This window comes from Callospermophilus lateralis, chromosome 19, assembly GCF_048772815.1.
Source record: "Callospermophilus lateralis isolate mCalLat2 chromosome 19, mCalLat2.hap1, whole genome shotgun sequence".
NCBI classification, from domain to species: domain Eukaryota; kingdom Metazoa; phylum Chordata; class Mammalia; order Rodentia; family Sciuridae; genus Callospermophilus; species Callospermophilus lateralis.
The window spans coordinates 27,607,458-27,622,235 of NC_135323.1; the positions used below are offsets into that span (position 1 = coordinate 27,607,458).

A 14,778-nucleotide genomic window follows, 5' to 3' on the forward strand; every position below is an offset into this window, starting at 1 on the left:
AGAGTGTATTTTGACATTTTATATATCCATGGAGTATAACTTAGTCTAATTAGGATCCCATTCTTGTGGTTGTACATGATGTGGAGTTTCACTGGTCCTGTGTTCACATATGAACATAGGAAAGTTATATCCGATTAATTCTACTGTCTTTCCTATTACCATCCTTCTCCCTTCCCTTCATTCTCTTTGTCTAATCTGGTGAATTTCTATTCTTTCCTCCTTGCCCCCTTATTGTGTTAGCATCCACTTATCAGAGAGAACATTTGGCCTTTGTTTTTGGGGGATTGGCTTATTTCACTTAGCATGATATCCTTTACTCTTAAAGTTGAAAATATGTACTTATGTGTAATTGGGGTGATCAAAGTAGGAGGGGCAAATTTTATTCTAAACCTACTGCTCCTCACAGTGCAAACCAGTGTGGTGATTTAAGGGCCTTCCTTTTGTTTTCTGTGATCTAAGTTCCTCTCATGGGAGCTGCTATAATTCTGAAATACAACAATGTCTAAAAATAAATTTAGGTATCTGGAGGCTCTAACAATAATTTTTTGAAAGTTGAAGAACAGGAACACTGCCCACTGAGAAAATTATTCAGTCTCAGATCTTCATTTAAAAAAATTATATAAATAAGGAATTTAGCTGAATTATGTTCCTTTTGTTTCCAAAAGCATGTGCACAATGTAGTGTGTATTAATCCATGACTGTCAGGATTAAATAATTTTGCCATATTATTCAATTCTTACAGATACTGGATTAGAATGTTGTTACTTTGGAGTGTCATATTGTGTCATTCATTCTGTGTTTTGTTTCCGGATGTTTTAGATATATGCAGATGGTTTTATATACGTACTTCCCTATAGTCTAAAGGAAGTATAACTAGTTGTAGTTGTAGCTGGCCTACCCTACTTGTTGATATTTCAATTTTGTTTTCTGGTCTGTTTTATAAATGCTTATGTTTATGTTTTCTAGTTTTTCTCTTAAAAAAAAAAAACTTTTTTTGTAGTTGTAGATGGACAGCATATCTTTGTTTATTTTTATGTGGTGCTGAGGATTGAACCCAGTGCCTCACATGTGCAAGGCAAGTGCTCTGCCACTGAGCTACAGCCCCAGCCCTAGTTTTTCTCTTTTTGATACTGAAGTTTTATAACATGAGCATTAGTTACAATCCCCTGAGGTTGTTTTGGTAAGGAATTGACATTTTTAGAATCAGATCATTGGCATACCAATAATATATTATACTCATTTTATGCCTGAAGTATTGTGTACCAGGAGCCCCAAGTTTTAGGTTTTGACTTTTCTTTTTTTGGCAGTATTGGAGATTGAACCCGGGTCCTCATGCATGGTAGGCAAGTGTTCTACCACTAGGCCACATCTCCACCCGTTAACTTTTTTATTGTTTTTTTTGTGGTTTAATTATTGAGATCTAATGTCATTTGCTATTATTCAACTAAGGAATTAATGTTATGACATATTCTGGAAAAAAATTATTCGAATTTCCACAGGAATGAAAGACAAATTCTAATACCAATAGTATTTTCTCATCAGATGACACTGGCTTCTACATATGGGGAAAACAATAATGTATTGGCCAGAAATGTCTCAACTTTGTGTCCTTCTTCCTCTCCTTCCTTCCTGTTGGGAGAAGGGCCTTGTGCATGCTGGACAGGTGCCCTCTACCACTTAGCTATATCCTCAGCTCTAGCTTTGTGTTCTTACTGTCATCATGAATTTTTGTATTCTTTCTCATCATAGTAAGAGGGCTCTATTTTCTTCTCTTGGCCAAAACACTTGTCCTTTGAAATGTATTTGTTCTTTCTCAAGGAGTTGGGTTAACTTTTATTCTTATTCTCAACTTATTATTAATAAAGTCTCATTTTCTAAAAAAGAATAACATGTTTCCCTTGATCATCTTGTTTTCTTTCCATTCAAGTCAATGTTCTTTTTTAAAACAAACAAACCTGTATATTTATTCAGTGTTATTAATGCTCGCAAATCTACAGTTTGGGGATTTTTTTTAAAGGGATGGTTTATTTCAAAACTTGTAGTATTCATCAAATCTGAGAATGTTATCGATACTTATTGACCATCAGTTTATTCCTTATGCTGTTGTGGTCTAAATTGTGTCATTTTATGGCTAAAATAAGGTTACAAGTAATCTCTTTTGTTGGTGGTGGTGGTATTGTTATTGGGTATTGAACCCAGGCATTTTACCAATGAGCTACATTCCCAGCCTTTTTTATTTATAATTTTGAGACAGGGTCTCACTATATAGCTAAGAGCTTTGCTAAATTGCTGAGATTGGCCTTATAATTGCAATCTTCCTGCCTCAGCTTCCTGAGTTGCAATGATTCTAGGTGTGTGCCACCATGCCCAGCTGCTACTTTGTTTAATATGGAGATTGCTTCTTGGTCTGGTTTACATTTCTGTTATATTTGACACTGATGGTTGCTCTCACATCTTTTATATTATTTTATACACTGTCTCCTAGTTCCTCAGCTACTCTGTTTCTTTACCTTTTCCTTTTTTTTTTTTTTTTTTTGCCCCTGCCATTCCTTGGATTTTTTCCCAGAGGGTTCTATCTTTATCTTTTCATTTTTTATTTTACATACTATTCTCTATCAGTGATGCCCAATTTAAACTCTGATCTGTAGGTAGGCTGATGATTCCCAAGGTCAGACTTACTAGGTCAGACTTGTACAGTAACTTCAGGCCTGATCTTCAACTTGTATGGTCCCATAGGCAACTCAAATGCAGCACATATAAAGCTAAATTGACCATCTCATTTTTGTCTCCTCAAGGCAATTTAACAAGAATCCTGCTCTTCTCTCTTCCTTTTGTTGCTCTTCTCTCTTCCTTTAAGTTAATGACACCACCATGTACTTGGTCTGAAAGGCAGAAAACTTGGAAACCTTTAACATTCCTACCTGTAATTAACACCAAGGCCGGCTCCTAAATGCCTCTTGACTCTTTCGTTCTCCATTTCATTTATATTAATTCAGATATTTGGCATTGTGTTTTCTGATTTTCTTATTTTCAGCCTTACCTTCTCATTTTATTCATCTTGTAATTGCTGAAATTGTTTTCTTAAATTTTTTCACACTGGTGATTTTTAAAAATGCACATTTAGTTAAAACAAAATTTCTTCTCTGAGCTGGGTAATGGCTCATCTCTGAAATCCCAGCTACTTGGGAGGCCAAGGCAGAAGGATTGGAAGTTTAAGCAAATTGTCGAGTTGGCAAAATCTGTCTCAAAATAAAAAATAAAAAGGGCTGGGAATGTAGCTCTGTGGTAAAGTGCTCCTGGGTTCAATCCCCAAAACTTCCAAAACAAAAATAAAAAACCTAAAACTTGGATTTCCTAGTGCTCACAAGACAAATTATAGTCTCTTTAATGGTGTATGAATCTTTTTAAAATCTAGCCTCAGTTTACCACTAGTCCGATTTTTACTGTACTGTAAGTCTGTATCTCTGAACAAGTCATATTTTGGGTTTTTCATACCTGCCTTTCAGACTCAAGTTTTCTCTATTCTCTATTTTATGTATATTAACCACTATGCCCAGCTCAAAGAAGAAATTTTGTTTGAACTGGATGTGCGTTTTTTAAAAATCACCTGTGTGAAAACCAACCTCTATTATAGTATTTAATTAGTATTGTAATTATTTATTTATCCTCTTATAGACTTTAACTCCTTGAGGTTAAGGTGATAATGATTCATCTTTGGGCCACATCACCCAGTGTTGGTGCAGAATAGGTGTTCAGTAAGATTATTGTTCATGAATGGATGAATAGAATTAAAACAACAAGCTTTTTCATGAATTTTTGTTTATTTGACTAGATGACAGAGCACGTAGATCTCCACGCAAACTTCCTACTTCATTAAAAAAGGGAGAAAGGAAATGGGCTCCTCCAAAATTTCTGCCTCACAAATATGATGTGAAACTACAAAATGAAGATAAGGTTAGTTGGCACTTTATGTTAAATCTCTTATGTGTGATACATGTTGTTTAAGAAACTGTTACAGGGTTGGTTTTCTTGGAGAAAATGTGCTGAAGAAACATGTTAATGGGTGTCTTTGTATAACGCATTCTAAGTGGTGTGTACTATTAGTAATTATGACTTTAAGTTAAATTATTTTTATTTATAGTCTTAGTAATTATGACTTTAAGTTAAGTTATATTTTTATCTGTAGGAGATACCAGGCATTTTCTTTATTTAAAGGAATTATAAGAGTATAAGAGAACACTTGAGCTTCTCGATTTGAAAATTAAGACTCTATTCCCAGTGGTTATAGACTTCCCAAGGAGATAGCTTTTTCCTATTAAAAGTAGAACTAGCTGTTTGTGGGTGGGGGTTGTAGCTCAGTGGTTGAGTGTTTGCCTTGCACATGTGAGGTACTGGGTTCCATCCTTAGCCCCACATAAAAATAAATAAATAGGGGCTGGGGTTATGGCTCAGCTGTAGAGCGCTTGTCTATCATGTGACAGGCCTTGGATGGGTTCGATCCTCAGCACCACATAAAAAGTAAATGAATAAATAAAATAAAGGTATCATGTCCAACTACAACTAAAAAATTAAAATAAATAAATACATACACACACAAATAAATAAATAAAAGATTGTGTCCATCTACAATTAAAAAAAAGTTTTTTAAAAAAATTTTGTAGTTTTAGATGGATAGAATGCCTTTATTTGTTTATTTTTATGTGGTAAATGGGCTCCTCCAATCAAACCCAGTGCCTCACACATTCTAGGCTAGCGCTCTGCCTCTGAGCTAAAAGAATATTTTTAAAAAGTACAGTTCTTTGTAATATACTTAAACTCAGAAGTTGAGTCAACTCTAATTAGTGCTCATATAAGGAATCTTGTAAAACTGTAAGGTAATAACCCACAACAGTAAATATTCTTAAAATAGTATTACCTTTTGTTAATTCTGTGATGCTGTGGATTTTGTATTTTCTCAGCCCCTATATATAAATTTTGTTGAGGTGGGGAGTTGTGTGATGGTTGGACCCAGGGCTTCATACATGCTAGCCAAGTGTTCTACCTCTGAACTACACCTGCCCCAGCCTTAGTTTTTTGATTTTATTGTGTCTAGAATTGGGACTTTTTTTATTTGTGTAACTGGAGATTGAATCCAGGGGTGCTCTACCACCGAACTGTATCCCTAGCCCCCATGCCTTTTTTATTTCTTTTATAGTACCAGGTATTGAACCCTGCGATTCTTAACCACATCCCTAGCTTTTTGGGGGGAGGGAGGGTATTAGGGATTGAACCCAGGGATGCTTAACCACTGTTCTGTATCCCAAGCCTTTTCTGAATTTTATTTATAGATAGGGTCTCATGAGTTGCTTAGGGCCTCTCCAAATTGCTGAGGCTGTCTTTGAACTCATGATTCTCCTGCCTCAGCCTCCCAAGCCACTGGGATTACAGATATGTGCAGCTGCACTTGGCTAACATCCCTAGCCTTTTTTGTTTTGTTTTGTTTTGTTTTGAGGCAGGGCTTCACTAAGTTGCTGAGGCTAGCTTTGAATGTGATATCCTCCTGCTTCAGCATCCCAGGCCACTGGGATTACTGGCATGGACCACCACATCCAGCTAAAAGGTTGTGTGTGTGTGTGTTTCTTTCTTTTTGAACTATAGATCAAACCCAGTGTTTCACACCTGCAAGGCAAGCACTTTACCACAGAACTACATCTCAGGTCCCTAGCACTCCCTCTTTTTTGGGTACTGGGGATTAAACTCAGGGGCATTCAACCTTTTATTTATAAGTCACCTGAGCCATAGCCCCAGCCCTATTTTATATTTTATTTAGAGACAGAATCTCATGAGTTGCTTAGTGCCTTCTAGTTGCTGAGGCTGGCTTTGAACTCGTGATTCTCCTATCTCAGCTTCCCAAACTCCTGGACCCTCAGCCGTTTTTTTTTTTTTTTTTTTTTTTTTTAATATTTTTTAGTTGTTGATAGACCTTTATTTTATTTACATATTTATATGTGGTGCTGAGACTCAAACCCAGTGCCTCAATGTGCTAGGCAAGTGCTCTGTTGCTGTGATACAACGGCAGCCCCAACCCTAGCCCCCCACTTTTTTTTCACTAGAACAAAATCTTTATTTATTACTTAGTATAAGAGTAGTAGAAGCAATTTTGTATGATACACAGAGTTACATAACATTATTAGCTTTTATTTATAAGTCACCTGATTTGCCAATCAAATAGTAACAGAAAATAACTGATAATGTCTGGCCTGGGACTCTCCCGACTCAATAACTTTAGAACCCCAGCCCTTTTGATTTTTTATTTTGAGACAGGGTCTCATTCCAAGGCTGGCCTGGAACTTGTGATCCTTCTCCCTCAGCCTCCCAAGTCTCTGGTACAGGTGTGGGCCAACTTCCTGGGCTATATTGCAATTCTTTTGCCTCTTTGTGTATACTGTTTTTTTTCCCATCTCAACATATTGACAAATCTCACACCATTGTGACTCATTTATGGTATAATTAGTGATCTGCAGAAATGACTAGATTATTAGGATTTCTATGTTTGAAAGTTAAATACAATTTTCATTAAGTTTCTTGCCTCTTTTCAGCAAGCACCTAGTTAAAACATTCTAAAATCTCAACCACTTTTCTCATTCAGGTTTTGATTGGTAAGTGTAAGTTGATTTGCTCAAAGGTAGTAAATATTGGTTAATTGGAAGATAGAAAATGCAAATAAGAAAAAAATGATCTCTAATCTCAAACTCAGATAATCGGTGACTATTGATCTGATTAATGGTGGTTAATTCTTAAGTGACTTGAAAGTAGGAATATTCTATTTTATAGTTTACTTTTAAAATTTACTGTTTGGTCAGCATCTGTTGTGTCATTAATTTTTCTTTCAGAACATTGCTCTTAGATTGTAGTGTGTGGGATGGTCAGTAGGGCATGCTTAATAAATATGTACGTTCCTGACTTTACCTCCAGAGCTCCTTCTGGCTCATAAGTTTGTGGGGAGGCCCAAACAGTTCCTTTTACCCTAGGTGATTTGGGTGAATTTGTCCTGATTGAGAAACTTTTTGGTTTTTTCAAGGCTACAGGATTTCCATTATGTATATGTATTTTAATTTAAAAAAATGCATTTTAACCAGACATGGTGGCGCATGCCTATAATCCCAGCAGCTTGCCTCTGGAGGCTGGGGCAGGAGAATCAAGAATTTAAAGCCAGCTTCAGCAACTTAGTGAGGCCCTAAGCAACTCAGTGAGACCCTGTCTATAAATAAAATACAAAACAGGGTTTAGGGATGTGGCTCAGTAGTTAAGTGCCCCTGGGTTCAATTCTCAGTACTGAAAGAAAGAAGGAGAGAAAGAGTCTCATATTGATGAACTTTTGTGTAATAATTACTCTCCTTCCTCCGGGTTTTTTTTTTTTTTTTTTTTTTTTTTTTTTTTTTTTTTGGTGCTGGGAATCAGACCCAGGGCCTTGTACATACTGGACAAGTGCTCTACTACTGAGCTATATCCACAGCCCCAGCACCACTTTTTGATGTTAAAAGTAGTTGAAAATTTCTGTATATACATGCTTAGGTAAATTCTGTTTTGTTTTTATTGTTGTTTTTAAATATATTGTTGATGGGCCTTTATTTATTCATTTATTTATTTATATGCTGTGCTGAGAATCAGTTCCAGTGCCTCACACGTGCTAGGTAAGCTCTCTACTATTTTTTAGTTTTAGGTGGACATAATATCTCTATTTCATTTTTATGTGGTGCTGAAAATCGAACCCAGTGCCTCGCGCATGCTAGGCAAGCGAGCCACCACTTGAGCCACATCCCCAGCCCCCCAGGGTAAATTCTTAACTGAGGAATTATGGGTTTGAAGGGTGTTCACATTTTTAGGTAATATCAACAAATTGCCTTGGAATATCTTTAAAGTTAGACATTTTATCTCTAAATGTTATTCTGCTCTTTCTTCTAATTTATAACCTTATTTCATAGATGGAATTGTGTTTTCTGGAAAAGATGTAAATTTTTGTTCTTATTGGTTAATTGCCATGGTATCCTAGTGGTGAGTTATTTATTTTTTTTCACCTAGATCATCAGCAATGTGCCAGCAGATAGCTTGATTCGCACAGAGCGCCCACCAAATAAGGAGATACTTCGATACTTTATACGGCATAATGCCCTACGTGCTGGTACTGGTGAAAATGCACCTTGGGTGGTAGAAGATGAATTGGTGAAGAAATATTCCCTGCCTAGCAAGTTCAGTGACTTTTTACTTGATCCATATAAGGTAAGGTCACAATTAATTTTGGGATAGCAGAATAAAGTACTGGTAGATGAGTTTATTCTCTCTTGACTCCAGTAAAATTTAGATTCATAGCAGATTTTGAATTTTCTTTTCTTCTGGTACTGGGGATTGAATCCAGTGGTGCTACATCACTGAGCCATATCACTAGCCCTTTATTCCTTATTTTGAGAAAAGGTTTCACTAAGTTACTGAGAGTAGTCTCAAACTTAAAGTCCTCCTCCTGCCTCAGCTGTCGTTACAGATGTGCACCATTGTGCCTGGCCAGATTTTAAAATCTAACATCATATAATGATTTTGAAAATTTCCAGATATGTGTTTCATTAGGCTGTGATAATGGGGGCTGGGGGGGGGGGGCACATTGAATAGCTTCCCTTAATTTGATTTATTTTTTGCTATGTTTGAATAATTGAAAAAGTAAAACTATACAACATTTTTTTCCCCTCTTATATTCTTTTTGGAAACAAAAATATTTTGTGAACAGATTCTTAAAATGAAAACTTGTTTTGTATATCAGGCAAGATGATCAATTATTACTGGCAGCTGTGGGAAAAAACCTGGAAACTATTACTTTGAGTGATATGTTAGTAGTAAATAAATCTAGCATATCTCTCTTCAGAATGATATTTTCTCCCTTGAATCATCTCATTTTATCTTCAGAGCATTTTTATGAAATTGTATAGTGTATGTATTATTTTACAGATGGGGAATCTGAGATCCATTCTAATTAGAAGTGGATAACAAGATCCCAGACTTTGGCCTAGGATGATTGTCTTTTCTGTCTCAGAGTTCCTCCAATAAGATTTAGGGGGTGGGGCTGTGCTGGGCATCAAACATAGAGCCTCTCAAATGCTAGGCAAGTGCTCCATCTCTAAGCTGCATCCCCAGCCCAAATTCTTTTTTTTTTTTTTTTTTAATGTAGATTTTTGAGATTTCTCATGTTTCTTTTGTTGGTAAATTGAACTTATCAGTATACTGGCTGATATTTTCATTTTGGTCTTTAGATCAGAAAAGGATTAGGACATGTTCAGAGTTTATCCCACTGGGAGAGTGTGTGTATTCTTGAGGCCTTGGGTTCAGCACCAGAGACAAAACATTAAAACAATGCCAGACTTTTGGATTTCTTCCCTTTTCTGCTTTTTTTTCTGGCAGTACTGAAGATTGAACCCAGGGACTTGTACACGGTAGACAAGTACTCTGCCACTAAACTATCTCCCCTTCTTTTTTTCAAATCACATCTATTTATCTATCTGTCTATCTACCTACCTACCTATTTATTTTTTGTGGTGCTGAAGATTGAACCCAGTGCTTCACATGTGCTAGGCAAGTGTTCTGCCACTGAGCTACAACTCCAACCCCCTCCCTCTTTTAATTATTAAAAATTAAGAACCCTTCAAGTCATAACTAAACAACCTTAATTATCTTACATTAATTATGTTGACATAAATATATTGAAAACTAATTTTATTTCTGTAGAACATTGGTAAAGATTCTTCCCAAGCTGGGACTGTACCTCAGTGGTAGAGCATAAGACACAAGTTCAATTCCCAGCAAGACAGTCTCTCTCTCACTCTCTTTCTCTCTCTCTCTCTCTCTCTCTCTCTCTCTCTCTCTCTCTCTCACACACACACACACACACACACACACACAGAGACTTCCTCCCATATTTTAGCATTTATTAAGCGTTGTTCTAGACCAGCATCATTGAACATTATCATCTATCATGTCTTATATTTTTATTATTTTGTAATAAAGACTCATTTATGAATTAGCTTATTCTAGATCAGAATGAAAATTTCCATGAATGATAGTTAGTCTGAAGATTGGACCTCAGCGTCATTTTATTGCCACAGATGATACAGCTTTCTGTGGTTACAGAATTACCTATATGAAAATCCTTATATAAGTTCACCTCTGAGTGGGATTTAGACTTTGGATAACTTGAGCCCTTAAAATCTTAGTTTTTAAAAATCTTATAGCTATATTTTTATGTATTTTTAAAATTGTTTATGTTTAGTGAATCAAGAATATACATTACATGGCGAGATTACTATTTATGAGTAAGAGGTCTTCTGGCTTATTAAGAGAAAAAAGCTGAGCTCAACATTATGTAGGAGCCAGAGATTAGAATTCTGTTTACTTACATCCCAAGGAAATCTCTGAAGATAACTGCTATTCTCAGAAATTTTTAATGAGGGCATAAATCACTAGTTATTACATTTATCTATAATTCAGATTGCAATTAGGATGTGCATGCTTGCTTATAGTAAGCTACTGTAAAAAGGCAGTGAGTGATTTTACTTAGAAATTGAGACTCATATAAAATACTGGTCTATAAAATCAGGAGCATGTACACATCTTTATTTTCTATTTTCTATACCTGAAAGCAGTAATTTCTTAATCTCTGATACTCATTTTTTGACATTTCACTGATTGTCTTCTATGTTTTGCATATAAGCTATGTGTTTTCCTTTCTTAAATTAGTTTTCTTAAAGGGCCTCTGATATCAGGGTAGAACAGAATAGTGAACCCAGATAAGCAGACCATGAAACAGTGCTTTGGATTCTTTCTTCATTTAAAGGAAGTTTAAAATAATATAATGAGCATTATCCACCCTTCCCAAAGGCATGCAAAATTTTCTCTGTCTCCTCTTTGATTTTTGTAGAATATAATTTCCTACCAGGCTACTGAATACAGCTGCTAGAGAGCAAGGTATGTCCTGGGAAGAGGAATCAAGTTCTGAGCATCAGCTTTAGGAAAGGATCAGTGGGAGAGTGCTCAGGTTGGAGAGTGCAAAATTACCTAGACAAACAGGAGTGTTGAGTGGGGCCTAGTGTGATGATGATGATGAGGCTGTGTTTTGTGGTCTTGTAAACCCTTTCTAGAATATAAGTTCTACCTGACTTAACTCAATTTGTATCCTGTGAGTTTGGCATGGCACATTGCATGTAATGGGCATATGGCTGTTTAATTCATTTCTTGAAGAAGTCATTTGTTAAGAAAAATGGCACTGACATTTGGGTTTGGGGGCTAGCTAAGTTTTCATAGGCCTAATGACTTGGAAGAATGATTTACAAAGCAACTAGATGCTAAAATGATTTCTCTTCTGCCATCTTAGTTGCTCATTTCCCTCTATCTACACAACAGCCCTATTTTTTTCTTAGTTTCTCTATAATGTTTGAACTCTATCTTTGTAACGATGGGTGCTAATAGGGAAACCTTTGAGTAAAGAAATAAGAAGAAAATGATACTTCTAAAAACATCCAGAAAATTTTTTTTGATGACTGTTGGTCACATAAATTCTAGATCAAAAGACATTTTTTAAAAAGACATTTGGAGGGCTTGGGTTGTGGCTCAGTGGTAGAGCGCTCGCCTAGCACATGTGAGGCACTGGGTTCGATCTTCAGCACTACATAAAAATAAAATAAAGATATTATATCCACCTAAAACTAAAAAGTAAATATTAGGGGAAAAAATCCTGAAATAATTTGGACCTTTTTTTAGCATTTTTCTTACTACATTTTAAAAGCATTTTATTTTGAAGTAATTTCATAAGAAATTGTTGGAATACTAAAGAATTTCCATGTATTCAATAACATTTCTTGAATATTATAACCTTTATTATAACTTAATATAACCCAGTTAAGTATAAATCTAGATGTCCTCTTAAAACATACCTGAATATGTGTTTTCTTTTTTTGTGTGTGTAAGTTTACTGGGAATGTAACCCAGGGGCAATTTACCACTAAGCCACATCCTCGCCCTTTTTACTTTGTTATTTTGAGACAGGGTCCTACTAAGTTACTTAGGGTCTGACTCAGTTGCTAAGACTGGCCTTGAACTTGTGATCTTCCTGCCTCAGCCTCCTGAGTCACTGAGATTGTAGGTACACACCACCACACCCAGCCTGAATATGTGCTTTTTGAAAATAAGGATATTTTCTAATGTAATTGTAGTATAGTTATCAAAATCAGGAAATCAACATTGAAACAATACAATAATCTGCAGTTATAACTCAAATTTTGCCTAATAAAAGCCTCTGTCATCCTTTCCTTTTGTTTTGTTTTGTTTTGCACTGAGCATTGAACCCAGGGGTACTTAACCACTGAGCCACACACATCACCAGCCCTTTTTTAATATTTTATTTTGTGACAGGATCTTGCAAGTTGCTTAGGGTGTTGCTAAATTGCTAATGCTGGTTTTGAACTCACAGTCCTCCTGCTTCAGCTTCCTGAGTCACTGGGATTACAGGTGTGCCTCATCACACCTGGCTAGTATTGGAAATTTAACCCAGGACCTTACTCACTGAACTACATCCTCAGCCCTTTTTATTTTGTTTTGAGACAGAGTCTCACTAAGCTGTATGGGCTGGCCTTAAACTTGAGATCCTCCTGCTTCAGCCTTTTGAGTAGCTGGGATCACAGGTATATACCACCCTATTCAGCTAACCTTGGTGTTAAAAATATATATATATATTTATATTAATATATATTAATAAATCTATTTTATTCATTTATGTGGTGTTAGGGATTGAACCTAGGGCCTCTTATGTGCTAGGCGAACGCTCTACCACTGAGCCGCTACCCCAGCCTCTTTTTAATATTTTTTTTAGTTATACATGGACACAATATCTTTATATTTTTTTAACTCTTGTTTATTTATTTATTTATTTATTTTTATGTGGTGCTCAGGATCGAACCCAGGGCCTTGCACATGCGAGGTGGGCACTCTACTGCTGAGCCATAACCCCAGCCCCACAATATCTTTATTTTGTTTATTTATTTTTATTTGGTGTTGAGGATCAAACCCAGTACCTCACATGTGCGTGGCGAGTGCTCGGACACTGAGCCAAGACCCCAGCTCCAACCTTGGCATTTTTGAGTAACATGAACTAGTTATTTTGTACGATGCCCTTTGATTTGGGTATGTTTTCTTATTAGGTTCAGATTAGGAATACCACAGAATGGATATATTTTTCTCAGAAGATCAAATCAGAAGGCACCTAATATAATTTTAATTTGTCCCATTACTAATGGTTGAAATGCATTTTAAAATATAATTCTCACTTGTCCTAATAACAAGCTTTTTAAGTAGGTTCCTATCTCTAAGATTTCTTCTGTTTTTTTCCTCCCTCCCTTCATCCCTTCCTTCCTTGCTGAAACTGGCCTCAAACTTGCAACCTTTCTGCCTCAACCTCCCAGATAGCTGGGATTATAGATGTGGGTCATTGTACCTGTAAGATTTTTCTTAATTAAAATTTTGCCTTTAAGGTTCCCTCTTGAGTTAGAGACAAAAGCAGAAGTACTTAAGCAAACAAACAGGGGCTTGGGATATAATTCAGTGGCAGAGTGCTTTCCTAGCGTGCTCCAAACCCTGGGTTCAAACCCCAGCACCATAGAAAATAAAATAAAGAAAGAAAGAATATTATTTTCAAAATTCTTTAAAAATACTTCAGTGTAACACATTTAGAAAATTGGCTGACAAATGCATATAGAGATTGAGATTGCCCTCAGATCCCAAACATGAGAAGAATGAAGTAAGAGTTTGGTATTGATTGCCAGAGTTTTCTAATCTAAGATTTTGTATATTAGATAATACTGCTTATTATTAAATTCAGCATTTTAGATGTTACAAATGGTTTCTTCACTTTTTATTTTACTTTTTACCAACAAACATGGTGTTTATGATGGTGGCATGTTCTACGCAACAGGACAGATGTAGGATTGTGTATACCCTTGTTTTTCTTTCTGCCTCCCCCATTGCTGAGAACACTCAAAAGTATGATTACCTGTTTGGCAATTAGGAAGGGCCTTGACCAAAAAATTTTAACCCTGCCAATCTGGGTATTCATTCTTCTCTTCTCCCTGCCGTTATACTAGTCTAGAAGGCGAATTGCGCAGAGTGGGGCAGAGGGGAGACCCTTAGCACATAAGTGGTTTTATGCTTTTTCAGATCCCCCTGAGTCCAGCCATGCCGGCTCCCTTGGGCTGTGACTCCCCAGCATACCCATGCTGAGATGACCCAGTTACTGAAGGACTGCTCACGCGGGAGCCGGCCTATTGGGAGGGGGTTGGGTGAGTTCATTTTTTTCATTTTTCAGAAATACAAATTTATGGGGCTGGGGATGTGGCTCAAGCGATAATGCGCTCGCCTAGCATGCATGCGGCCCAGGTTCAATCCTCAGCACCACATACAACCAAAGATGTTGTGTCCGCCAAAAACTAAAAAAAAAATAAATACTAAAATTCTCTCTCTCTCAAAAAAAGAAAAGAAAAAGAAATACAAATTTATGGTGTGGTTTGTCCACACACACACAAACATAAAAAAAGCCACACCTTATAAATAAAAATGGGTGGTTGTACCCTCTCATAACAAACCTTCACCTTGTATTACTGCTTTATAATAGTATGCTTCTGAGTCAAGTTAAAGAAACTTATTCTAAATTTGAATGTTTTTAAGTAGGAGAAATACAATCAGTAAATTAAGAAGAGATCCAGTTAAAAT

General features: G+C 36.3%; 1 protein-coding gene across 2 annotated transcripts in view; it reads left to right on the plus strand.

Moving 5' to 3' along the window:
* Nucleotides 1-14,778, plus strand: part of Baz1b (bromodomain adjacent to zinc finger domain 1B) — an 80,823-nt gene that overhangs the window by 25,029 nt on the left and 41,016 nt on the right. For both annotated transcript variants that reach the window (XM_076840746.2, XM_076840745.2), the window contains exons 5-6: nucleotides 3,833-3,954; nucleotides 8,062-8,259. In XM_076840746.2, the coding sequence (XP_076696861.1) occupies nucleotides 3,833-3,954; nucleotides 8,062-8,259 (320 nt within the window). The remainder of the gene's footprint in view (nucleotides 1-3,832; nucleotides 3,955-8,061; nucleotides 8,260-14,778) is intronic.